This window comes from Tachyglossus aculeatus, chromosome 26 (genome assembly GCF_015852505.1).
Source record: "Tachyglossus aculeatus isolate mTacAcu1 chromosome 26, mTacAcu1.pri, whole genome shotgun sequence".
NCBI classification, from domain to species: domain Eukaryota; kingdom Metazoa; phylum Chordata; class Mammalia; order Monotremata; family Tachyglossidae; genus Tachyglossus; species Tachyglossus aculeatus.
Window position 1 is genome coordinate 13268328 of NC_052091.1, and position 27542 is coordinate 13295869.

A 27542-nucleotide genomic window follows, 5' to 3' on the forward strand; every position below is an offset into this window, starting at 1 on the left:
AAGATGAAATAAAAGGAAATTTTAAGATCAACTGTTCTCAGTTGAGTTGGTTTTTCTTTCCCAAAACACTAGCAACCACATGTTATTTTTGGAAAATAGTTGGGGATTTTGAAAGAAAATGACTAAGACTTCCCCAAATCAAACACTTTGAGTCTTTTAATCTCTGAATTCTTTCCAATATGTTCAGAACTTGATATTTTTTTCGGACCAAAATATATATTAACATTACAGACCCATATGCTTTTTCGGCTCACCTTCACAGATTTTGAAGGAAAAAAAACGGTTCCTTCTGAAATTCTGTTGTCACGTGAAATATTGGGAAAAGGTTGTGATTATCAGTTCAGGATCAAGTTAATGACAAGTCACCCAAAACAATCTTGGAAATCACAATTAGCCACAGAATTTAAAGTAGGATAGAGTGCAAAAAAACCATCAAGTCTTAAATTTGTTCTGGTCCACATTCAGGTGTTTCTTCCCTCCTCACTGTTGCCTGCACATACTCTATATTATAACCAGGGGCTGGGCTCCTTGAAAATATGACTGCATAATGAAAAACTCTATCATGGAATCAAGAGGTACGTTTTCCCATAGACATGCAGGTAATAAATTAAGATCCATTCCAGAATTTCAGGTAAAGCAATATGAAATTCCTTTATGTGCTACTTACTGTATCGAAAGACATCATTACACCATTGTTTAAGCTTCATCATTAATTTTAATGTCTGCCTCCCCCTCTTGGAGTGTAAGCCTCTTGAGGAAGGGATGTCTACCAACCCTACTGTATTGCATTCTCCTAAGCACTTATAAGTGCTCCATAAATACTGTTGAGTGATAAAAGTACATCCAAGCAGAGCCTTACTATTGTAGATTTATCAGGGAGGTGTAAAATGATTATGAGTAATGGGGGGCAGGGGGGCGATTGGCTCTCCCTACTCTCAGTAGAGTGGCAGCTTCGGCTCCCCATTCCAAAATAGTTGGACTGCTTGGATTAGGTGCACAATTGGTAGTTCAGTACCAATTGTAGTCAATCATTCATAATTCATTCAATCATATTTATTGAGCATTTACTGTGTGTAGAGCACTGTACTAAGTGCTTAGAAAGTCAAATTTAGCAACCAAGAGAGATAATCCCTGCCCACAATGGGCTCACAGGTTAGTTGAGACTACTGGTTACCAAACATGATGATTTTTATCAGATAATACGTGGACTACTTTTAGACAGAAACATCATCCTCTAGACTGCAAGCTTATTATGGGCAGGAAATGTCCTGATAATTCTGTGGTATACTCTCCCAAGCGCTTAGAATGGTGCCACACTGTAAGCGCTCAATAAATACCACTGATTAATATAAATGAACAAACTACGGATACATATAAGTATATTGGTACCGTGGAGCTCTAGACTGTAAGCTTATTGTGGATAGGGAATGTGTCTGTTTATTGTTATATTGTATTCTCCCAAATGCTTAGTACAGTGATCTGCACACAGCACTCAAATACAACTGCATGAATGAACGAATGAGGAAGGGGTGAATATCAAGGGTTTAAATAACTAATTTGCTTTATTTATTAATTTAAATATGCCATATCATCTTTTTGGAAGATTTGTGGTTTAAGCAAAAAACAGGGACTTGCTTATTCCTGACCCATTGAAAATGTTATCTTCTTAAATGACTTCACTTTTTTCTATTTTGAAACTCTCAGTTCATGATTAAATGAAGACATTCAAATGCCCTTCTACCCCATAAATCTGTCAAGCTGAGCAATGCTATTTTGTGGTGAAAGTACAAGCAGCCCTAGAAAATATGCTGGCAAGCTCAAGAGCTTGACAAATAAAAATAAGGGCTCTGAAGAGGACTATTTTCAGCTAATGATTTTACTAGAAAATAGTGGCTATGACCAATCTTGCTTCTGTGGGTCTCTTCTAGACCTCCTAAGATAAGAAACCCTAAATAGAGTTGGTCTCTGCAGCTTGAAAAGTTTATTTTAAATCGGTTGATTATGTAAGCATATGAGAGAGTAAAGTATAACACAGGAACAAATTTCTTTGTTTGGGAAGGGATATCAAATTAACACAAGCTTTAGCATCTTTCAACAACTTTCTAAAAAAAAAAAGGCAAAAGAATGATTAGCAAGGCACTACAATTGCAGTGAAGCAGTGTGGTCTAGTGGATAGAGCCCAGGCCTGGTATTCAGAAGGCCCTGGATCCTAATCCCCACTCTGCCCCTTGTCTGCTGTGTGACCTCGGGCGAATCATTTAACTTCCCTGTGCCTCGGTTCCCTCATTTATAAAATGGAGGTTAAGACTGAGCCCCACATGGGACAGGAACTGTGTCCAACCCAATTTGCTTGTATCTACCCCAGTGCTCAGTACAGTGCCTGGCACATAGTAAGCACTTCACAAATGCCACAATTATTATTATTATTGTTGTTATTTCACCAAAATAGCTGACAGTCTAGGTTTATCGTTATCAGAGGCCTGTAACAGTTCAGGATGTAATGAAGCCCCAGATTATCACTGTGAACTGCAGATGTCACTTTTTAAGCGCATGACAAATTGTGGGTCTGACAACTCACTTTCCATTTTAAGATATTTCTCTAACTTTTTCTTGTTGTGACAGGCAACAAAATTGATTAAACCAAGCCATGGGATTTGACACTCTGGCAGACGGGCTTCTATTTGTTGATTACTATTGATTTTCTTTGATACTTCATTTAAAAATCAATAGCTGGAAAGAAAAATAGGTCTGGTTTACACATACTTAAACACACTATTGTATGCTGGAAGAGGCTCTGGTTTTGGCAGGGCCCCGGCATCCAATTATGAGAAAAGCTCTTAACAGGTGAAAGCCAGGGCTTTAGATCAATAGGGAGTTTTCTTTCTCAATCAGAGAAAGTGGCTATAAATTAGGCTCATCAGTGTTATTTTCCAGACAACCTGAAGCAAATAACTTGAAACTTTTCCTTCGTCTTCTGTGACATCTGTGTAAAGGAAGAAAGCAGCATTTAGAGCGAGAGACAAGATATTCACAGTACCTGGAGTTCATCCGGGCCTTTAGTTTTTTGGCTTTCTTCTTTGTTTTCTGCTTCTCTTCTCCATCTTTCAAAGGCTCTACTGGAACAGAGGTTTCCACCACGATGTCAACAATGTATTTCTTAAGTGACAGATGCTCCTGCAGAAGACAGCAAAATACGGCTAAGCATCGGATGTCTAAAGGCTTGTGGAGAGGGCCAAAGATGCAGGAAAACACAGATGTGAGCATCAGTGGATTGTGTCTTTCAACAAGTGTCTGTAAAAATGAAATTTTAGAGGAACTGTTTAAATTTTGGATTTTTAACCTCTCTCCTTACATCTGGAGAAAAAAAATTTCCTTCACCAGCATCACTAAGATTCTCTATTTGTATATACTTTTGAAGGTGTAAGAATTCTTTAAGGACAACGTGTCATTTAAAGGCATGGAAACAAGTACAACTGAATTCTGCCCATGTCCACAACTTGGGGACCAAACTGACCTAACCCCTAAAAGTCAGTGGGAGAGGGGTGTGGGGAGGGAAGGGGAGAACAAATCCTGCCTCACACATGGCTGCACCCTACCCAATTTCTGGGGAAGATGTGGGTGTGGCTGCACAATTCTATTCTATTCAATCACATTTATTGAGTGCTTACTGTGTGCAGAGCACTGTACTAAGTGCTTGGGAAGTACAAGTTGGCAACCTATAGAGACGGTCCCTAACCAACAACGGGCTCACAGTCTAGAAGGGGGAGACAGACAACAAAACCAAACATGTGGACAGGTGTCAAGTCATCAAAACACAATGTGTTAAATACTAGATAATCCCCGGAAGGCTGCTACAATTTGTAGATCTAGTAGGTAGCAAAGAAACTTTAATGCATAGGTGGCATATGATGAATATTTAATTGGGTGCCAGTCTTAATAATAATAATGATGGCATTTACTAAGCGCTTACTATGTACAAAGCACTGTTCTAAGCGCTGGGGAGGTTACAAGGTGATCAGGTTGCCCCACGGGGGGCTCACAGTCAATCCCCATTTTACAGATGAGGTAACTGAGGCACAGAGAAGTTAAGTGACTTGCCCAAAGTCACACAGCTGACAATTGGCAGAGCCAGGATTTGAACCCATGACCTCTGACTCCAAAGCCCATGCTCTTTCCACTGAGCCACGCTGCTTCTCACCACATGCCCTAGAGATCAGAGTTTCCCCTGAACATGGCGATGCATGAAACTAAGGTGAGTAGAAGGGGAAACAACAAGCCCTCCCTAGACCGTAAGCTCACTGTGGGCAGGGAATGTGTCTACATCAGCGTTGGTAGACACATTCCTTGCCCACAGTGAGCTTAATGTCTAAAGGATCACTAATACATTGTTCAAAGCTGAAGCCTCCAAAAAAGAAAAGGCTGCCTTTGAAGCTCCTGTTACTTTACTTCACTTCAAAAGTTATGGTGGAGGTGAATTCTCCATTCCTTTGATAAAATATCTGTCTCCTTGCTATGCCTTTGTAGATTCAATGATGCTAGTCCAAAAAAAAAATCACTTTTTCAATAAAATACTTTGGAAAAATTTCATGAAAATTTTTCATAGAGGAAAAGTTAATATGTGAAAGAATACCCAATACTTCAAGAGGAGTTGACACTTCAGGCTTTAAGTTTTTAGCTTTTGGGGTTTCTTTTGTTTTGTTCTGGGCTCCCCCCCGCCCCCAAAACAGGAAGCTGATGTGCATACGGCATTTTAAATTTGTAATATGTTGCATCACTAGTAATGAAGTAAGGGAGAGTGACCCTGGTTCAGGTTATCAGCAGGAGGTTTCCCAGAACACTACAGATTTATAAATGAACTGGCTCACTATTTTGGTCCACAAAAGGTGCTACAGTCTTGATTAAAGCTGTTAAACTGCACCATCTGTCCATTCAGATGTTCATAAGGTTTTGCTGAGTCCTACAAAATCATCTGCCAATTCGGCACTCACAGTTTACTTATGAGTGGTGCTCCGTATCTGTCCACTCTTACTGCCTAGCAATAGCAAAGATTTGCAAATGTTCTAAGAGGCTAATAAGTTAGATATAAGAGAAATAGAGAATAAGTGTGTTCCTTTGCTTTTTGAACGGGAGCACTCTGTCATCTTCAAAAATCAGACAATTTGAACATTCTTATTCAAATTTGAATCACAAATTTAAAATGGTGAATAATTTATTTAAATAAAGTGATACCTACACAGATATGATCTCATCAAAGTTTGAACTCCTCTACTGCGTTGAGTTACCTTTTACGACCACACCAGACCAAACCCTGGACCTTCTAACATAATTCACTATATTCAATGAAATAATTCATATTGAGGTTTTTGACCTTGATACTTTGTGAGATTATTATATAGGTTTCCTATTTCTTTTTTTTTGAGATGCAAATGTTCACAGTCTACTGCATAGGAGAGTTGCTTACCCCTCAAAATAGAATACTGAAGGATTCATTTAGTATTTCTTTTCACTGTCATTTTTCTTCTCTAAAGAGTCACCTCATTAAACTGCTTTTAAACACTGTGATCTCTCAATGGAAATTATTAGTTTTTCATTATTTAAAGTATTACTAGGTAATTTAGAAACTCAAACTTCCCATATAAATCCAAATAATATTTCTATTACATCATTATGTTTCCTTTGACAATAAAGCACTGTGTAGTGTAGTATCAGCAAATCAAAACTGAAAACACTTTTTATGGAGGACATGAAGTCCATATTATTACACCAAATTCAAAAACCAAGTTTAATCATACAAATGTTTTTTTCTTCTTTTTTGCAGGGGGCAAGGGGGAGGGGTGTTTGTGATTTCAGTAGACATCACTCTAGACAGCACAACCAGCCTCTATCTCACAAGTCCATAACCTCTGGCATTATCCTCAACGGATTTCTCTCATTCGATCCACATATTCAGTCTGTCACCAGATCTTGTGGTTTTAACCTGAAGCATCACTAAAATCCGCCATTTCCTCTCTACCCAAACTGCTACCGGGTTAATACAAGCTCATATCTTATCCTGTCTTGATTACTGCATCAGTCTCCTTGCTGACCTCCTTGCCTCCTGTCTCTCCCCAGTCCAGTCCATACTTCACTCTGTTGCCCAGATCATTTGTCTACAAAACTGTTCAGTCCATGTTTCCCCACTCCTCAAGAACCCCCAGTGGCTGTCCATCCTCCTCTGCAAACAGACTCTCCTTAACATTGGCTTTAAAGCACTTAATCACCTTCCCCCCTCCTACCTCACTTTGCTTCTCTCCAACTATGACCCGGCCCGCACACTTCATTCCTCTAATGCTAACCTGCTCACTGTACCTCAATCTCATCTACTTCGCTGCCTACCTCTGGACCACAACCTACCTCTGTCCTGGAATGCCATTCCTCCTCATATCAGACACATAACTGCTCTCCCCCACTTCAAAACCTTTTTGAAGGCACACCTCTTCCAAGAAGCCCTCCATAAGCCCTCCTCTCCCCTTCTCCCAATCCCTTCTGTGCCACACTTACTTGCTCCTTCATTCATCCTCCCTCCCAACCCCACAGCACATATGTATATATCTGCATATACCTGAAATTTATTTATCTATTTATTTATTTATATTAATGTCTGTCTCCGCCCTAGACTGTGAGCTCGTTGTGGGCAGAAATGTGTCTGTTTGATGTTATGCTATACTCTCCCAAGTGCTTAGTATAATGCTTTGCCCACAGTAAGCACTCAATAAATACAACTGAATGGATGAATGAATCATACCACTCCTTATGCTGCTGCTGCCATTCCTGCCTAGTTTGAGAGTTTTTCTCCCACCACCCCCATCCCAAAATCGGACCCACAACAGCTCTTGTCTTAAGTCTGTCAGGTGGCACCACAGAATCCCAAAGAGTGGGAGGTCTGGCCACTTTAAGTATGACACAATCAAATCGGGGTACAGGTGATTGTTTATCTTCTTCACGAAGAGTTACAAGTCAAACTGCTAATTTAAAACTCACAAAACCATAAAAAAACTAACACAAAGAACCCCCACTTTTGAGGTTAATAAAAAAGTTGTGGAAAGAATAATCCAACTTAATCCTACCCTGCTCTAGTAAGAAAGTCAACATAGTGACTTTTTAAAAAACCAAAAAACCCTAAGTGCTAGTTTCAATTACTCCTAATAACTGGCCAACACTGAAAAGTGACCAAACACTTCTCATGTACTGGTTTAAAAACACAGAAATCCCAACTGAAATCCTCAATGTGGACACTATATCTCTCATTCCTTTTGTACATTTCCCCATGCATTTTGTTTCCTACACTTATTTGGCAGTCAAGGCGATTGATAATGATGTTCAAGAAGAGAAATGGACCAAAGACATAAAGGGCACTGTAAGAGATACCTGAAAATTAACAGCACTGAATTGGACCATCTAATCTACTGACGAAGGTTTTCTAGTCTAGATATTTTAATGGTATTCTTATGAGAGACTACATCACACAATTTATCTGCACATCCTCCAGACTGTGAGACTGCTGTGGGCAGGGATTGTCTTTATTGCTGAACTGTACTTTCCCAAGCGCTTAACACAGTGCTCTGCACACTAAGCGCTCAATATATACAACTGAGTGCATAAGCTTACAATAACAGATTCTTGCAGCGCTTCTGTGAGAATGATGAACATACAGAACACATTCTGTTAAAAAAAAAGATCAAAAGACATGACAACTGTAAACTTTATGATGAATTATTTCCAACAAATACACAGTGAAAACAACATCAGAAACTTTAAAGATCTGCTTTCATTCATTCAATCGTATTTATTGAGGACTTACTGTGTGCAGAGCACTGTACCAAGTGATTGGGAAGTACGAATCGGCAACATATAGAGACAGTCCCTACCCAACAACGGAAATCTGGGAAGCAGAGTTGATCATCATCAGTGTAAGCAATGTATCTTCCAATTCTCTAAATCATATGGAATAAATGTGATGTGCTCCAGTTTTCACTGGCAGACTATTACAGCATCGATTGGCAGCAAGAATTCATACACAGCTGCATGACAATTAAATCCTTATGAAACTGATAAAGTTATTTTGCTCATAAGACTTCAGCAATGAATCATTCTACAGGTGTGAAATAGACTTTTGTGTTGAACAGAAATGCAGTCTATACACTCAACCACTCTGAATGACAGCTGGAGCAAAATGAAGTTAATTAAATGCTAAGAAACATGAACCATATGAAAGAGAAGGGGTCACCCCTTCTGATATAAGGTGACGGTCAACCAGCCGGTTCCTTTGCCACACAATGACAACTGAAAAAACTCTATCAGTGTTTTGGATAGTTGGGGATGATAAATGAGGTAAAAGCTTGGATTGGCAGATCCTGATGATCCTTTACCTGATCGAATCGAATGACAAGTAGAAGTATGGAGTTCAAAAAGCTTATTCATTTATCATCCTCTGAAGGCCCATAGAAACCTTAGGGTGGTTTTTTTGTTATTGTTTTAAGTATTTGCTAAGCCTTTTTCTTATGTTGCCAGCACAGTACTAAACACTGGGATTGATATAGGTTAATCAGGTCAGACACTGTCCTAGCCCACATGGGGCTCAAGTCTAAGAAGGAGGGAGGAAAGGTAATGATAATGATTATGGTATTTGCTAAGCGCTTACTATGTGCCAGGCACTATACTAAGCGCTGGGGTGGATACAAGCAAATAAGGTTGGACACGGTCCAGGTTCCACATGGGGCTCACAGACTTAATCCCCATTTTAAAGGTGAGGTAACTGAGACACAGGGAAGTTAAGTGAATTGCCCAGGGTCATGCACCAGACAAGTGGAGGAGGCAGGATTAGAACCCATGACCTTCTGACTCCAAGGCCTGTGCTCTTTCCACTGCGTCACGCTGCTTCCCATAATTTGGGATGGCTTCAATACATGTCACAAACTGAGGCTTTTTAACAGAGGATGTTTCTCAGAGTTCTTAGATTTCAAATACGACAGCTTGGATTAACATCAAACTTCTTCCTTAGAACTCATTTAAAATAAGACCCAAGTAATAACACCTTATATCATAAATAACTGTCATTTCTTCAATATGAAGATCAAAGGGAAGGATTATCAAAGAAGACAGATCTGGCACCTCTCAGGTGTGAAATAAAAAGTAAAATGCATGCCTCACATAGTATCAAATGACACCTTTGCTCTGTGGCCATAGCTGTCATACCAGAGCAGTAAAACAACCTTTACTCTATCATTCATTCATTCAACTAATATGATCAGGAGAATGGATGGCTTATTATGATGACAGACTGAAAAAGGTAAGAATCTTCAATGGGCATGGGGCCATGACTGAAGTCTAAAAAGTCATGAAAGATGAATCTGGAAGGAACAAGAGATTCCTGTCAAACTCCATAACGCTAGAAGAAGTTGGACACATAATTAAGCGTAAATGAAGAAGACTCAAAGCAGCAAAAGGAAGCTCTTCTGACCCAGCAGGATGGTAAGCATATAGCATTTATCACAGGAATTTGTGCAGGTAGAAAGGATCAGCCCATTCAAAAGGGGTTTGGATGCTTGCACGAACAAGTGGTCTGGTCTAGAGAGAAAGCTTGTGAAATTGAGAGAAATGTTAGGCATGCTAGACAAAACATCCTTGAACATGGATGGAAGAAAGACAGAATTCTAGGCCGGATGGACCATTGGTCTGAATCAAAAGGAGCATTGCTTCTGGCTTTATGTACAATAAACAGGATGGATCTGAGGGCAATGTGACCTCACATCTTGAAATGGATGGGACTATCAAGAATTTTGCATTTCTATTCCATAATGCTACAAACCTACAATGGTAGCCTGACAGGAGGAGGAAGAAGGAGAGTGAAGAGGAAGAGGAAAAGAAAGAAGTTATTGAGCCTCTTCTTTGTTAGCAGCAGCAGTCGCTGTTGTCACCAGTCACTGTGACCTTAGAAGCACAAGACCTTCCTAGGACCTCCAAGTTCTGGCTGTGCCAGAAACCTGAATTCTCCAACAGGCCCAGACAACCCAATTGAACCTGGGTTCTGATCCAGCTTCACCACTTGTCTGCTGTGTGACCTTGGGTAAGTCACTTCACTTCCCTGTGCTTCAGTCACCTCATCCGTAAAATGGGGATTATGACTGTGAGCCCCAAGGGGGACAGGGCCTGTGTCGACCTTATTACCCTGGGCTACTGCTCGGGCCTGGTGGCAATGGCCCTAATGGTGGCAGAAGCCGAGGAGACAGTAGTAGCGATGAGAGGAACAGACTATCCACAGTCCTGGCCTAGAATGGGCCATTTCAGGCCGATATCGTTCTCCTCTGCGACCACCACTGGGATGGAAATGCTGGGGGTTTTGGTGGCCCAGAAGAGGGAAGTTCAGCCAGGGCCACTGTCTCTACTGTTGCCACTTGGCACCAGCACAACTGTCCCGTCCAAAGTTTGGACACTGAAATCATGGCCACTTCCGCCTAGGTGGTGAGAGGAGAAGCTTCGCCCTTCTTTGTCTTCCACCCTCCTCTCTGCCTTTCTCTCCCATTCTCTGCTCCCTCACCTTCTCTCTGTCTTCCCTCTCTGCCCTGACCCCCTTTTAGTTCTTTTGAGAAAATTTTTTCTCCTCATGGTGCAGGTTCTTTTAGATTTTTGCAATAATCATACAACCTGTAGTTCTTCAAGATGTGTTGGCATTTTTATACTCTTTAAAAGGCTACATGGCATACAATTCAGATTCCCTATCCATTTATTTTCTTTTGGGTCTATTTACATCCATCCTTGTTTTTACTGGAGACATTTAAACTTTGGTGGTTTAAACAGATGTATATATAAAGCAGTTGATTTTATTTAGGAGTTGACTTGGCAAATTTTGAAGACTACTTGAGGATCTTCCATCCCACTTCACTCAAAAAACTAAACTATTGCAACCAAAGACTGAACCAGAGATAAAAGTGCCCTGTGCTAATGGAGTTAATCTGATGGCAATAAATCTTTGTTTACAATGCACCAATTTTGCTGACTTGGCATGAGACTAAAAGGCCTTCCTTTGAAAGAATCTCCAAGTTAAGAAGTTAAAGTTCCTCTAAGCTGTAAAATTGATAATTACATGAGGAAAAACCTTGTATAATTTTGGGTTATTAAATGACCTTTGCTAGTCTTCCATATTCCCTTTCTTTTGCTAAAAGTGCAGGGTTGTTTAAAATATGGAACTTAGGGCATAATACCGCTGACTTAGTGGACAGCATGGATCTCTGTGAGGAAAGGACTGGGCATCAGATGGCCAATACAAAAAAAAATAATAGTGTCTGGATTGGGGATTTGCAAACTTGGAGAATATAAACTCCTTTTTGAGAGGAAAACTAAATCAATTTGTCCTATTTTACATCTTAAAACATCTGATATGCATTTGTGTGGGGAAATATTAGCTTTCTTCTGTTACCCTGAATTTTAAAGTTCACAACTATTACACAACCAATACTTCGGTCCCTAAAGTGAAGGGATAATATAAAGAAATTAGGAAAATAGAAAACTCTGTAGAAATAGGAAATTGTGCAGAAATATTTTTTTTTTTTTAAAAAAAGAGTTTACAATAAAACAGCCAGGAGAAGAGGCAGTTTTGGATCCCAGGAATACAGCTTTACAGCTTCAGACTTTTCCAACATACCAGATGTGTGTTTTCCACCAATTGTATGAGAAACCTAGTTGCCAAAACAATTACTGCTCAAAGAAAGGAAGGCTGGGGTCACCCTGTGAGTCATATTACTGGTGGAGAGCCCCTTCTCTGATTCAAATGTGCTGTTCGAAACTGAAAAACTAGCCACTGGATTTCAGATCGAGTACCTGATAAAGCCTTCAGTTGATAGGGCACTATTCAGAGTCAATTATTCTTCTACATACAAAGCAAATCTGGGAATCTCAGAAATGAGAGAAGGAAAATACTCTACCCTTTTAGTCCCACTGCCAACGAAGAATTGCTTCCTACCATACACCTTCCACAATAAACCTTTTGTTTGTTTTCTTCGGTGAAAGCTTTACTATCCGAATTTCATCGTAAGAATGAATTTTACTTCTAGGAAACACAAGGATTTTTGGGAATGCTGGCAAAACATCAAAGCAAAAACTCCACAGAAAAATGCAGGATCTACCACATTTTGAGGAGGAGGGACTCAGTATGGACTAACTGGATGACCTCATAACCTGATTTCGAACCACTATTCCCTCAAATTCAAAAAAGAGCAGCTGAAAACTGAAGTTTACAATTAGTTCAGCTTCTTCATTCACTCGTTGTCAAAAACCCTGGCACTCATTAATTGACAAAACTGAGCAAAAGGATTTTACTTGATTCTGATTAACATGCTTTTTGTCATGATTCATCCTGTGATTGCATACAGCCTCATTAATTTCATCTAATAAGAAAATCTGTGCAGATATTTTTTCATTACTGTAAAGAATTCTTGCTAGCACTAAAGTATGTTAACAAATACTTTTTAGATGGAGATTATGGTCCAAAATGATTAAAACGTTGGCTGCGGGGCAAGCTCTTTTCTTGAATCTAATCCTCATTCAAACAGTTGAGCAACAAAGAGACTCCATATTAATCACTATCAGTGTCACCTGCAGTCACTAGTGAAAATGAAGTCGGGACACATTAGTGCAAATTTAATCCCGAAGAAGTGACATAGCGAAGCAGAATTTAAGCTTGTATTATATTAACAGTATTTTTAGTCTTCATTTTGAATAAACAAAGAATCAAAAAGCTTCAGAGAAATTACAGCAAATAGCATTTTTATGAACTGCAACAGCCTTAGGTGGAAAAATGGTGCTGTACATATGATTAAAAGAAGAGATGAAAATGACAGTGAACAAAGTCAACTGAACATGAATTACACTGGTACCCTTGAACAAGTTTTTAATTCCTGTCTGGAGATGTTCCTTGAGCATAATGGGTATGGAAGAGTTAACAGTTACTAAACTAACTAGTTATTAATTTACTGGTTTAGTTAACTAAATTAAACTAACAGTTACTAAACTAAACAACAGTTTAGTGCCCACTAAGCACTAAAAACAGACGCTTTGGGGGAAAGGAACATGTCTGTCTCTTGAAAAAAGAGGAAATGGTTAAGAGGGGAGGGTAAAAAAGAAAGACAGGAGAGGAGAAGGGGAGGGACTCTTTTAAAGGACACTGTTCTTTAAAGCACAGGAAGCAGCATGGCCTAGTGGAAAGTCTGGGAGTCAGGGGACCTGGGTTCTAATTCCATCACTGGCCAGCTGTCTGACCCTGGGCAAGTCATTTAACTGTTCTGTGCTTCAATTTCCTCATCGGGAAAATGGGGATTCAATAACTGCCCCTCACCTACCCCAGTACTTAATACAGTGGTTAGGTATAATAGGCACTTAAATACCACAACTAGAGAAGCAGTGTGGCCTAATGGATAGAGCATGGGTCTGAATATCAGAAGGATCTGGGTTCTAAGTCTGTCTCTGCCACATGTCCGCTGTGTGACCTTGAACAAGCCACCTCCCATCTCTGGGCCTCAGTTATCTCATCTGTAAAACGGGGACATGGACTGTGTCCAATCTTATATCGGCCTCAATACTCAGTAAAGTGCCTGACACAGAGTAAGCGCTTACCAAATACCATAAAAAATTATTATTTTCACTATTACTCTTTAAATCTGGCTCATAAGTGGGATAGCATTAGCACTCGTGACAGCAAGACACTGCTTCCTAATCATTCATTCAATCGTACTTATTGAGCGCTTACTGTGTGCAGAGCACTGTACTAAGCACTTGGGAAGTACAAGTTGGCAACATATAGAGACGGTCCCTACCCAACAACGGGCTCACAGTCTAGAAGGGGGAGACAGACAACAAAACAAAACACGTGGACAGGTGTCAAGTCATCAGAATAAATAGACATACAGCTAGATGCACATCATTAACAAAATAAATAGAATAGTATTATGTTGTTTCACATCTCCTACAAGAAGCCTTCCCTGTTTAAGCTCTTTAGATAAGCTCCTCTATCAGCCCTCTCCTCTGCATCGACTCTGCACTTTGATATTCACCTCAGCTCCCGAAAATTTACATAAATATTCTTGTAGTCTACTAGTTCCCTTATCCCTGAGATATTTTAATATCTGTCTCCTTCTGTAGACTGTAAGCTCCTTTCGGGCAGGCTTTGCGTCTACCGACTCTGTTGTACTATACTTTCCCAAGTGCTTAGTGAAATGTCTGGAACACAGTAAACACTCAATATACACAAATGATTGATTGAATGAGGGACACCACAGACATGAAGAGTCATTTATAGGCACCCTTTACCCAAATCTACCTTTCATCCCTGAGGGAGCAAGGCAACACACAGAGACACACAAAAAAGTATATAAGAGGAGAAAATGAGTACGTGAAAGTCAAGAGGTTTCCTACCTGCTCCCTAAACAATCAATCAATGGTATTTAATGAGTGCTTACTGTTTGCAGAGCACTACAATAAGTGCCTGGGAAAGTACAATGCAATAGAGTTGGCAGACAAGATCCCTGACGTCAAGGAACTTACATCTCACCCTTTACCAGAACCTTTGACATCATCCGCTACCACCTCTTAAAAACATTTGTTCCCACTCCCCGCCTTTCTTACCACCACCTTCCACCCCTTATTCTCAGAAGGTTCCTTCCCCTCTGCCTACACACACACACTCAAGTGTCCCTTTTACTAAAAATGCCTTCTCAGGATCTCATGGCTTTCACCAGCTTTTGCCCCAACAAACGTCTTAAACAGATTTTAGATGCTCATACCCTTTACTCTCTCTACTAACTCCCCTCTTGTGTCCTACAATCAAGTTTTAGACATCTTCACCTCAATGAGACAGCCCTCTTTAGGGTTTAGCAGTGACCTCGTCATAGCCAAGCTCAATGAGACAGCTCCCTTCCCAGCCAAGCCCATTGAACGCTACTCTGCCCTAATCCTCTTTGGAATCTCTGTTGCCTTCAATACTGTGGACCACTCCTTCCACGAAACACTTTCAGACAGTGGTTTCACCAACATGTACTTCTCTAGTTGGCGTCCTACCTCACTGACCACTGCATCTCAGTCTCACTTGGCCCTTCTTCCCCTTCTCATCCCCTAAATACGGGTACTCTAGGCAGCATGCCTGCTGTGTGACCTTGGACACGTCACTACATTTCCCTGTGCTTCCATTTCCTCATCCAGAAAACAGTGATTAAAGAGCTATTCTTCTTCCCTCTTAGACTTGGAGCACCAGTTGGGACAGGGACTCTGCCTGTTCCTATTGCATTGCATCCACTCCAGAGCTCTGCACAGAGTGAAAGCTTAACAAATACCACAATTATTATTATTATTAGTAGTAGTAGTATTATGACCTCTTCTATGTCCCCTATTTTTCTCTTGCTACAGTCAGTCTCAGGGTGCTTATCCACTTATGTGAAGTTATCTACCACCTCTACACAAATAACTCCTAAATCTACCCTTCCAACCCCACCCTCTTTACTAATCTACATGCCTCATTTTCTCACGCCTTCAGGACAGGTCCACTCGACATCAAGTCAATCTGTCTAAAACTTAACTACACATATTCCCTCCTGGACCTTCTGTCTGTTCTCTGTCGATAAACCCAACAACCTTCCCTCTCCTAGAAGCCAAAAAGCTTGGAGTCATCCTGGCGTCCTCACAATGTTATGATGCCCATTCAACCAACTGCTAAATCTTGCCAGCTCTATCTCCAAAACATTTCCGGGCTCCACCCCTTCCTCTCGACCCAGAATGCTTCCACCAAGGTGAAAACTCCTTTTGCATCAGTGCTGCAAAAGACTATCTTTTTATACATAAGCAATGTGGAAGGGTCTATGACTGCATATTAGCACCCACTGCTAAAAAATCTCACCAGCTTTAGCTCTTTGATCATATAGGAGAGTTAAGCATTTATTAGATTATTTTTTATCATCTTAAAAATTCACTGACAAATAATTAACTCCTCACAGTAGACATACCTATGACAACCTATCGACAAAATGAATTTTTATAAACTGAGCCTGTCAAAATTGGACTGTTTTTGTATAGTAGAAATATCAATTTAGTACTTTTCACAAAAAAGTTACACTTCAAATAGATATATTTTCGTGTTTTTCTACGGCAAAAATTAAATTGCCAACTCAATTGTTCAGAATAAAATAGTGATTAAACACACACACCACCCACCCAATCATATCTATAAGTAGAAGTCTATTGGCAATGTGACCCTGAGCTATGATTTTGACTGATTAATTTACGGGAGATCAGAAAGCCCAAATCTAAATGCAAGAAGCACAATGATAGAGTAAGTTCAACTCAAACTGAAGAATGAGGGCACGAAAGACAATTATGGCAACTGTAGCAGTCATAAATCACCTGATTTTAAAAATATTTAAATTAAGAACTATGCTGTCCATGAGTAATCTGTTTATAGCTAAGGTTCTGCAAATACATGGTTTCCATGAAAGATTTATTGAAGGAAAAGTAACTGAGTGAGGATTCCCTAAAAATCAAAATCAAAGGGGGAAAAGGCAAGGGACAAGAAGCATTATTTTTCACTGCTTTCTAAGTTGCCATTAAAACCCAAAGGATTCTACACTTCTCCCACCTCAAAGCCAACCCTTAATTGATCATAGGGTCAGTAAACAAATCATTTAAATTCACTGATATTTCTATATCCTTTCCAAATCACAACCTTAAATTTCTCTGCTAGTCACCTAATTAGCTTAAGTATTTCTCAAGGTGAAAACCAAGGTTTTTTTTCAAGATCTATATTAATTTGAAACAAATTAAGATTCTGACTGAGGTAGATGGTCAGGCACAAACCTTGCTCTAGTTAAATTTAAGAAAATTGTCATCACCCTTCTGGAGTTCATTACATATGATATTTCTTCTTTCCCTCACATTTAAATGAAAGCAATAAGAACAAGAGTCTCTAGACTTATTATCCCCGATGGTGGTGGGTCTTGTACTAATATAAATATTGGTTATTTGACTTGTGAAAGTTCTTTTCATTCTTATAGTGGGCTAGATCTGATTTTATAGTTTTAACTTGACCAGGAAAAACAATATCACAAGGTCTGTATCTGTACCAGTATGAATGCTTAAAGTTACCAGTATTTAATTAAAGTTACTCTTCTAACATGTATCTAACATGTACCACAAAAAATATAAATCTAGAGCAAATTTCCAACTTTTAAACACATATACTCAGGTATTTAGAATCTGTTCTGATGACAAAGATGAAATTAAACATGCACCAGGGCTTTCTGTGATATCTCAAGTAACACCAGAAAAATTCTCAGGTCAAATTACAATAAAAAAACAAGACAATAAAGCTTTCTTTCTGGGCAGCTACCTATTATGTTTAACAGGCTTAAAACAAAATGTGTCAAAGATCAAGAGTAAGTTATCTGAAATGTCAAGTGCATAGGGTCAAAGGTGAAATTTTATTAGGTCAGAGGTGGCATAAATAAAATCTTACATGTCAAAGAAGAAGGGTCACAGACAAGGTGTATATAATACAAACACATCACAGATGACAAGTAATAACTTTAAGTAGTAGAAGTATGGTCACTATAGATACCTTTATTGATTAAAAACGAAACTTTTCAAAATAGGCTTACCATATCAAATAACTCACTCTTACATTGTAGTGGATGCTCATCTTTAAATATTTGTGGGGGAAGTGAAAATTGAGGATTAATTGAATGAATTAAGTGATTACAACTTAAAAATATTTTTCAGCTCAGTGGTATAACGATCTAACGTAGCAGATCTTACTCATTTACGAAACCAGAACACACAATAAAGATGTCCAAGGGAAAGGCAGAGTTCACTCTTCCGCTGGTTACATCAAGATCCTTCCCATAATTGCCGCTTAGCTAAAATACATTCCATTTTTCAAATTTATCATCAGCATTTTTTAATTCCTTCTGGCAAAATACTATTTTTTTTTTTATAAGGTGCACTTTTGAAGAAAGCGACATTCAAAGAAGAGTAGAAAGGGAGGCAAATATTTGAATTATTCTGGGGAAAAACATCTAGGTCCTAATCACTTCATCCCTGGACAACGACAGGAGAATCTTTATTGGCTTCCTATCCTCCAGCCTCTCCCTTCCTCCAGTGGCAAAAATCATATTTAAGCTTTTATTTCATCTTCTCCTACTAAGAAGCATGAAGTGACTCTTAGTTGCCTCAAGGATTAATTGAAAATGCTATAATACACTTCAGCTTCAAGCCTCTAATCAACTGTCCCCTGAACCACTGCCATTCTCCCTCCAACATCAACTGCACTTACTGAAGTGTCTACTGTGTGGGACACTATATGACGTGCTTAGAAACCTACAAAAGCATTAAATGACCAGGTCCCTGACCTCAAGGATGTCAATTTCATGCGGGAGTGAAGCAAACCATAAATGCAAACTATTTTGCAGGTAAGAGGGTAAGAGCTGGATGTGAATTATAAAAAAAAAAACCCACAATGATCTGGGTCAGGGAGAAAAGCTGCTGCTGCATGCTCTGGGTGGCCATCTATAGGGTAGCCAGTCATGTTGCCTCCCTGGGAGCCTGCCCACAATGACTCTCTTAATCAATCAATGGAATTTATTGAGTGCTTTCTATGTGCAAAACACTTGGGAGAGTACCATACAACAGAATTTGCAGACACATTCCCTGCCCATAACGAGCTTACAGTCTAGAGGGAACTTCCTCTGCACCACTCCATACTACTTTCCACCAATGTTGCGTGTTTTCCACATTCTCCCGTTCTCCAAGAAAGGGCAACCAGCCACCTGACACTTCCAGGAACTGGCACTGGCTCTTCTTCGAGCCACCAAGGAGATTCCGTCCCAACCTAACTTCCATCACAACGCCGGGAAAGAGAAAGACACCCTCAGCCTGAGGCCTCCATTCTCCCGTTCCCCCGGAAAGGGCAACCAGCCACCCGACATCTCCAGGAGCTGGAACTGGCTCTTCTTGCCACCAAGGAGATTCCGTCCCAACCTATATTTCCACCTCCCCAGCGGGAAAGAGAAAAACACCCTTAGCTTGAGGCCTCCAAAAAGTTCCAGGAAGACGGGTGGTTGCTCTCACTACCAGTGTGCCCTGTACCCTGAACAACCTGAAATTCTGCTCCTCTCGTCACAACCCCCTACTGACTTTGTTTTCACTTTGTGTACTTGTCTGTGTTGTGTCTTAATGTTTATTAATTCCTGATGCGCCTGCCTTTAGTTCCTCCCCACCACTTAATACTCTCAGATTGCGAGGCCCCCAAAGGACAGGGCCAATGTCTAAATCCCATGTGCGTATTCTCTCTCAGAGCTCAGTTCAGAGCCCTTCATTAAGCGGCTGATAAATATTATTTCCATGAGAGTTTCTGTGTTCAATGATTTCTGCCTCAGAACAGAATAAATAATGCTAGGCTTATTGACATGATATTGTTCTATGACATGCTTGTGTATGTTTTTCGGAGTTGGTTTTCAGAAACCATAGGCTATTAAGAACTTTCGATTGACTACTGAAAAGGGAAAGAAGTAAAACACTGAAAGTAGCACATACCACTTCTTCATCTGAGAGCTCTCGTCCTTGGATACTGCTGTTTTCTCTTACAGCTTGCTGGTGTTTTTTTCCTTTAATGTGGCTAAAAAGATACACCTCGGAGGAGATCTAAAAACACAAAATATTGCAGATTAAAAATTAAAATAGGATTGAGTTTATAAATTGAGTGAATCAATATTAAAACGGGGTGCTGTGGGCAAGGAATTTGCCCGTTGTAATGTACCCTCCCAACTGCTTAGAACAGTGCTTTGCACACAGTAAACACTCAATAAATATGACTGAATGGATGACAGAGTTCCAAACATGGTGAAAAAAGTCCCATCACTATTTATACCTGAAGGAATCAGGTAATTTCAGTGATTAATGTCATTCTTTTTTCTTTTTAATTAGTAAGGCTGCAATCATGCCAGAGAAAAATGCATTACAACCTAGTCAGAGGAGCCTGGTCAGCAAAACTGCTAAACTCCTCACTGTGCCTTGTTCTCGCCTGTCCCGCCGTTGACCCCCAGCCTGGAATGCCCTCCCTCCACACAACTGCCAAACTAGCTCTCTTCCTCGCTTCTAAGCCCTACTGAGAGCTCACCTCCTCCAGGAGGCCTTCCCAGACTGAGCCCCATTTTTCCTCTCCTCCTCCTTCCCCATTGCCCCCCACCCTACCCCCTTCCGCTCCCCACAGCACTTGCATATATTTGTACATATTACTTTATTTATTTTACTTGTACATACTTACTACTCTACTTTACTAATGATGTGCATATAGCTATAATTCTATTTATTCTGTCGGTTTTGACACCTGTCTACTTGTTCTGTTTTGCTGTCTGTCTCCTCCTTCTAGACTGTGAGCCCGTTGTTGGGTAGGGACCGTTTCTATATGTTGCCGACTTGTACTTCCCAAGTGCTTAGTACAGTGCTCTGCACACAGTAAGCGCTCAATAAATACGACTGAATGAATGCAACGTCAGTCTTAAAGAAAGATTGATACTAATGGTTCAAATCCCGATATTTTATGAATGAAGAATATCTTCCTCATGAAAAACACCCTTTACCAGGACATCCTTCCTCTTCCCAGAAATATTAAATAAAATATTTGCTACATAAAATCACTGGTTCTGATTACTTATCTGGGTACAGGCGTCATGGATAATATTACTATGAGTCTTGAAGCCATGCATTATTATGTATGCCTAACATTTTTTTGTACTAAATTTTTTAGTAGGGATCCTGAAATAAATATGTAGATCAATCAGTCGTATCTACCGAGAGCTTACTGTGTGCAGAACACTGTACTAAGAGGTGAGAGAGTATAATATAACAATATTGCAGAGTTGGTAGACACATTTGCTGCCCATGACAAGCTTGCAGTTTAGTTTTGCTACTGCTTACACAAACATAAAAACTCTGCTATACTTTTGAAAATTATAGTATAGTGACTTTATTATTGCTATACTACAAAATTTGCAACATACCAGCACACTACAAAGTGAGCACTGTTTTTTTCGTTCGTAAGGAGTAAGCTTAGGGGCATAGTCCGTACTAGCATGTCTTCCACTGCTTAACTCAGCTGCCTTTTCTTTCCTTTGTTCAATCTGTTCCATGTGCCTTCGAATGCTTTCATCATGCTGATTAGAAGGGAAAAACCAACACGCATTAAAAATGGTCATCTTCCCCAAATCTTCAAAAGGAATCGGGGAAAAACATCAAGATTTAACTGTTTCAGAAATATAAAACCAAGATGAAAATTATTGCTGTCAGAAAATAACACTGCATTGTAATTATAAAAATGCACTACATCATTCGGAATATGAGGCCAGTATTAAATGACAAATTTGTAAAAACTTGCTTATTTTTAATGGTATTTTTTAAGTGTTTACTACGTACCAGGCTCAATTCTATGTGCTGGGGTAATAATAATAATGGCATTTATTAAGCACTTACTATGTGCAAAGCACTGTTCTAAGCGCTGGGGAGCATACAAGGTGATCAGGTTGTCCCACAGGGGGCTCACAGTCTTCATCCCCATTTTACAGATGAGGGAACTGAGGCACAGAGAAGTTAATTGACTTGCCCAAAGTCACACACCTGACAAGTGGCAGGGCTGGGATTTGAACCCATGACCTCTGACTCCAAAGCCCGTGCTTCTTCCACTGGGCCATGTTGCTTCTCTATATACATGGTGATCAGTTTGGACACAGTCTATGTCCCACCTGGGGTTCACAGTCTGTCAGTCAATTGATTGAGCACTTACTGTGTGCAGAACACTGTACTAAGCACTTGGGAGAGTACAATGTAACAATATAACAGACACATTCCCTACCCACAACAAGCTTACAGTCTAGAGGGGGAGATAGGCGTTAATATAAATACATAAAATTATAGATGTGTACATAAGTGTTGTGGGGCTGAGTGGGGGAATGAATAAGGGGGCAAGTCAGGACAGCGCAGAAGGGAGTGGGAGAAGAGGGCTTAGTCAGAGAAGGCCTCTTGGAGAAGATGTGACTTTAATAATACTTTGAAGAGGGTGAGAGTAATTGTCTGCTGGATGTGAAGAGGGATAGTGGTATTCTAGGCCAGAGGCAGGACGTGACGAGAGTTCGGTGGCAAGATAGACGAGTTCGAGGTACAGTTAGAAGGTTTCTACAGGTGAGGTAACAAAGGCATAGAGAAGTTAAGTGACTTCCCAAAGTCACACGGCATACAAGTGGCAGAGCCAAGCTTAGAACCCAGGTACTTCTGACTCCCAAGCCTATCTAGGCCACAGCGCTTATATTATAGATATAGCTCAGAACAGAGGTTTCTATTTCTAGTCATATGCATAGACATACAAGGGCAAATAATCCTGTCAGAAAACTATTTTTTAGAATAGACCTGGATAGACCGTGATGGAAGAACTGAAGAATATAGTTACTATAATGAGTCTGTGAATTGGTTATCATGGCTGTGACTCTGTTGTTTCAAGCTAAATGAAAGGATTGAGCAGGACATTAGCATTTCCAAGGGAAACAAATGCAACTATACAGGACTCAGTGTTTACTAGAAATTAGCTTTAAGCAGTTGCAGACTGGTTCCCCAAGAGGTGGTAATAAGAAAAGGGCAGAGAAAAGGTCAGATTGCTAGAAAAAGTTATTTGAGGGTTTTTATTCTGATTCTTGAATTTCTGACTGATTCTTGAATTTCACACAGGATGACAGAAGCCAAATTCTATTTCAATTATTTTCTACTTAGCCCTGCATTTCTCACTGAAACTACAGTTGACCAAAATGAGTTGTACAGAGCACTGGCAATTCAGTGAGTGAGATTTAATGAGTGAGCTTGATCTACCCTCCAAATAATGCTGTTACATAATTCAAGATCAGATGTGAGGAATTATTTCAAAACTTTACTTGAGTTCCTAAAAATCAAGCTATATTACTTCAGAAACTAGGAACCTGACAAATTTGTCATTTGTCATGACTTACCTATTTTGTTCCTCCAAGAGAAAGTGCCTTCCTTCAGAATTCAACAACATAGTTTATCTTTAATCGAACACATTTACATAATTAAACTCTCCAAATGAATTTAAAGTAGAAACAAGGAAGTGATGATTGGTTTAGCCTGCAAAAAGCATTTTCAAATACTAGGCCTGCAAAATTATTTTAACCTTTCTCTCTATAGCTTTGGAAATCAGAAAGTACCACATGTGACATACAGAAAAGTTTGCCATTATGGCCTAGGCCGACTGTCGTAATGATTATAATATTTTCCAGACAAATTAACACACTTTCAAGTTGAAAGAATACAATGCGTTCACCTTCAGTTGAATCTTTTTCTGCAACTCCTCCATAGCTTCTTGTTGTGCTGCTGTTAGAGCTGCTAGTCTTTCTTCCCGATCTCTGTCAAGAGATATATGGATTATGAGTTTATTTTCATGCAGACATACCACATAAATTTTGAGATAAAAAAGAAATCCCTAATCCAAAAATGTCTCTGATCAAAGTAGATCTTTAATAATAATAACGGCATTTGTTAAGGCACTGTACTAAGCACTGGAGTGGATACAATCAATCAATCAATCGTATTTATTGAGCGCTTACTGTGTGCAGAGCACTGTACTAAGTGCTTGGGAAGTACAAGTTGGCAACATATAGAGACGGTCCCTACCCAACAGTGGGCTCGCAGTCTAGAAGGGGGAGACAGAGAACAAAACAAAACATATTAACAAAATAAAATAAATAGAATAGATATGTACAAGTAAAATAAATAGAGTAATAAATACGTACAAACATATATACATATATACACGTGCTGTGGGGAAGGGAAGGAGGTAAGGCAGGGGGGATGGAGAGGGGGAGGAGGGGAAGAGGAAAAAGGGGGCTCAGTCTGGGAAGGCCTCCTGGAGGAGGTGAGCGCTCAGTAGGGCCTTGAAGGGAGGAAGAGAGCTAGCTTGGCGGATGTGGGCAGTAGACTGGCTACTCATTTCGCTTTATATAGGACAATCCAGTCTTCCACTGGTCTATCCCCCATGCAACACTTATAGAGAAGCTGACACCTTTATATCCAGCGTTTTTATTTATAAAAGTCCAACTTCTCCCTGCCCTTTTGCCTCCTGCCACCAGATCCTGGAAGACTTGGAAGCAGTACCTCTTCTTACAGGGACCTGGCGGGGAGAGGCAATTGCTCTGCAGTTAAGGGGTACTCGGGGTTCCCTATGGAACACACTCTAGGACTTCTGAGCTAGAGAGAATACAATTCAACAGAGATGGTAAACATGTTCCCTGCCCACAGAGAGTCTGTGGTCTGGATGAGGAGACAGACATTAAAATGAATTACAGATATATACATACGAGCATGAAGCTGAGAGTGGGGTGGATATCAAGTGCTTACAAGGTATAAACGTAAGTGCAAGGAAGACACGGAAGGAAGAAGGAGTAGGGGAAATGAGGATTTAGTCAGGGAAGGCTTCTTGGAGGAAATGTGATTTTAATAAGGCTTTGAAGGTGGAGAGAATGGTTGTCTATTACATATGAAGAGAGAGGGAGTACCCGGCCAGAGGGAGGACTTGGGCAAAGGCTCGGTCGTGAGACAAAGGAGATCAAGGAACTTTGGCCTTACTGGACCAAAGTGAGCAGGTTGGTTACAGTAGAAAATCACTGAGGTAAGGTAGGAGATGGTAAGATGATTGAATGTTTTAAAGCTTATAGTAAAGGGTTTCTGTTTGAGGAAAAGGAGGATGGGCAACCACTGGAGGTCCTTGAACTGGGAGAGACATGGACTGAACAGTTTTGGAAAAAAATGATCCAGGCAGCAGAGTGAAGTATCGACCAGACTGGGGAGAGACAGGAGGAAAGTCAACAAGGAGCCTGATGCAGAGGTAAAGGAGGAATGAGATAAGTGCTTGGATCAGCAGAGTAGCTGTTTGGATGGAGAGGAAAGGGTGGATTTTGGTAACGTTGTGAAAGTAGAACCAGCAGGATTTGGTGACAGATTGAATATGTGGTTTGAATGAGAGGGATGAGTCAAGGATAATGCCAAGATTATCAATGCCAAGATTGGCTTCTGAGACAGGGAGGATGGTGCTGCTGTCTACAATGACGGCAACATCATGAGGACAGGGTTAGAGTGGGAAGATGAGTTGTTTTGGACAAGTCTGAGATGTCAGTGGGACATCCAAATACAGATGTCCTGAAGGCAAGAAAAAATAAAAGACTGCAGAGGAGGAGAGAGGTCAGGGTTGGAGAGGCAAATTTGAGAATAATCTGCATAGAGATGGTGGTTGAAGCCATGGTAGTGAATGAGTTCTCTGAGGGAGTGGGTGTAGATGGAGACTAGAAAGGGACCCAGAACTGAGCCTCAAGGGACTCCCACATTTAGAGGGTAGAAGGCAGAGGAGAAGCCTGTGAAAGAGATTGAGAATAAACTATCAGAGAGCTAGGAAGAGAATCAGACAAGGACAACGTCAGTAAAGCCAAGGTTAGATAATGTTTCCAGGACATGGAGATGGCCCATAGTGTAAAAGGCAGCTGGGAATGAGGATGGAGTAGAGGCTGTTGGATTTGACAAGGAGGTCATTGGTGACCTTTGAGAGGGCAGTGCCTGTGGAGTGAAGGGGGCGGAAGCCAGATTGGAGGGGGTCAAGGAGAGAATTGGAGGAGAGGAACTGGAGGCAGCAGTTGTAAGTACCCCGCTAAAGGAGTTTGGAGAGGAATAATAATGATGGCATTTGTTAATAACTTACTATGTGCCAAGCACTGTTCTATGCACTGGGATGGTAGAAGGGTGATTGAATGATAAATTGGAGGGAGCCATGGGATTAAGGTAGGGGCTTTTTAGGATAGGGGAGACACAATAATAATAACTGTGGTATTTGTAAACAACTTACTATGTGCCAAGAATTGCATTAAGTGCTGAGGTGGATACAAACTAACTGTGTTGGACACAGTCCCTTTCCCACATTGGGCTCACAGACTCAATCTCCCTTTTACAGATGAAGTAACAGAGGCACAGAGAAGTGAAGAGATTTTCCCAAGGTCGCAAAGCAGACAAGTGGTGGAGCCGGGATTAGAATCCAGGTCCTTCTGATTCCCAGACCCGTGTTCTATCCACTAAGCCATGCCGTTTCTCTGAGCATGCTTGAAAACAGTGGGGGAAAAGCCACTGGAAAGTGAACAACTGAAGATGGCTATAAGGGTTTTGATAAGGTGTAAAGGGATGGAGACGGAGGCACACAGGTGGGGGAGGTAGATTTTTAGAAGAGGTGGGACACCTCCTTTTGAGAGATTTGGGCAAAAGATGAGAGTCAAAAAAAGGGCAAGAGGAGGGAGAGACCGGAGAGGAGCAGGGGAGATTTTAGGGAGATCACACCTGATGGTTTCAATTTTCTCAATAAAGTATGTGGCTGGTCATTAGGGGCAAGAGATATGGGAGGAGGCAGGGAGGTTGGAGGGTCCGTGTACTTTTCATATCCTGCCTCAATTACTACATCAGCCTCCTTGCTAATTTCTCTGCCTCCAGTATCTCCCCACTCCAGTCCAAACCTCACCCTGCTACCCAGATCATTTTCCTAAAAAACAGCTGGCTGCCCATCCACCACTATATCAAAAAGAAGCTCCTTAGGATTAGCTATAAAGCAATCAGCCTTCCTATTCCTACCTATCCTCACTAAAATCCTACTACAACCCAGCCTGCACACTTCACTCTTTTTTTTTCTAATGATATTTGTTAAGCGTTTCCTATGTGCCAGGCACTGTACTAAATGCTGGGGTAATAATAATTATGGTATTCATTAAGCCATTATTATTATTATATATAGTATATATTATATATTATTATCATAAATGCCATTATTATTACTAAGCGCTTACCATGTGCTAAGCACTGTTCTTAGCGCTGGGGTAGATACAAGGTAATCAGGTTGTCCCACGTGGGGCTCACAGTCTTAATCCCCTTTTACAAATGAGGTAACTGAGGCACAGAGAAGTTAAGTGGCTTGCCCAAGTGCACACAGCAGACAAGTGGCGCAGCTGGGATTAGAACCCACATCTTCTGACTCCCAAGCCAATGCTCTTTCCACTAATCCACGTTGCTTAGACACAAGCTAATGTGATTGGACTCGATCCAAGTGCCACCTGGGGCTCAGTCAAACCCCATATTACAGGTGAGGTAACAGGCATAGAGAAGTTAAGTGACTTACCCAAGGTCACACAAACAAACAAGTGGCAGAGGTGGGATTAGAACCCAGGTTCTTCTGACTTCCAAGCCCATGCCCTCTCCAGTAGACCACACTGCTTCATGCCAACCTATTCACTGTGCCTCGATCTTGTCTCTCTCACCATCGACCCCTTGCTCACATCTTCTCTCTGGCCTGAAACTTCCACCCCCTTCAGAGATGAGAGATCTCCCCATCATCAAAGCCCTACTACAATAAAAGTGTGTGGGCTGGATTGTAATGGGAGACGAGGGAG

General features: G+C 40.6%; 1 protein-coding gene across 4 annotated transcripts in view; it reads right to left on the reverse strand.

Moving 5' to 3' along the window:
- The window catches only part of SCAPER (S-phase cyclin A associated protein in the ER), a 291810-nt gene that overhangs the window by 180693 nt on the left and 83575 nt on the right, over positions 1 to 27542 (reverse strand). For all 4 annotated transcript variants that reach the window (XM_038767151.1, XM_038767150.1, XM_038767149.1 and 1 more), the window contains 4 exons: positions 23393 to 23474; positions 21072 to 21224; positions 19606 to 19713; positions 3038 to 3174 (listed from right to left, as the gene is read on the reverse strand). In XM_038767151.1, coding sequence (XP_038623079.1) covers positions 3038 to 3174; positions 19606 to 19713; positions 21072 to 21224; positions 23393 to 23474 — 480 coding nt within the window. The remainder of the gene's footprint in view (positions 1 to 3037; positions 3175 to 19605; positions 19714 to 21071; positions 21225 to 23392; positions 23475 to 27542) is intronic.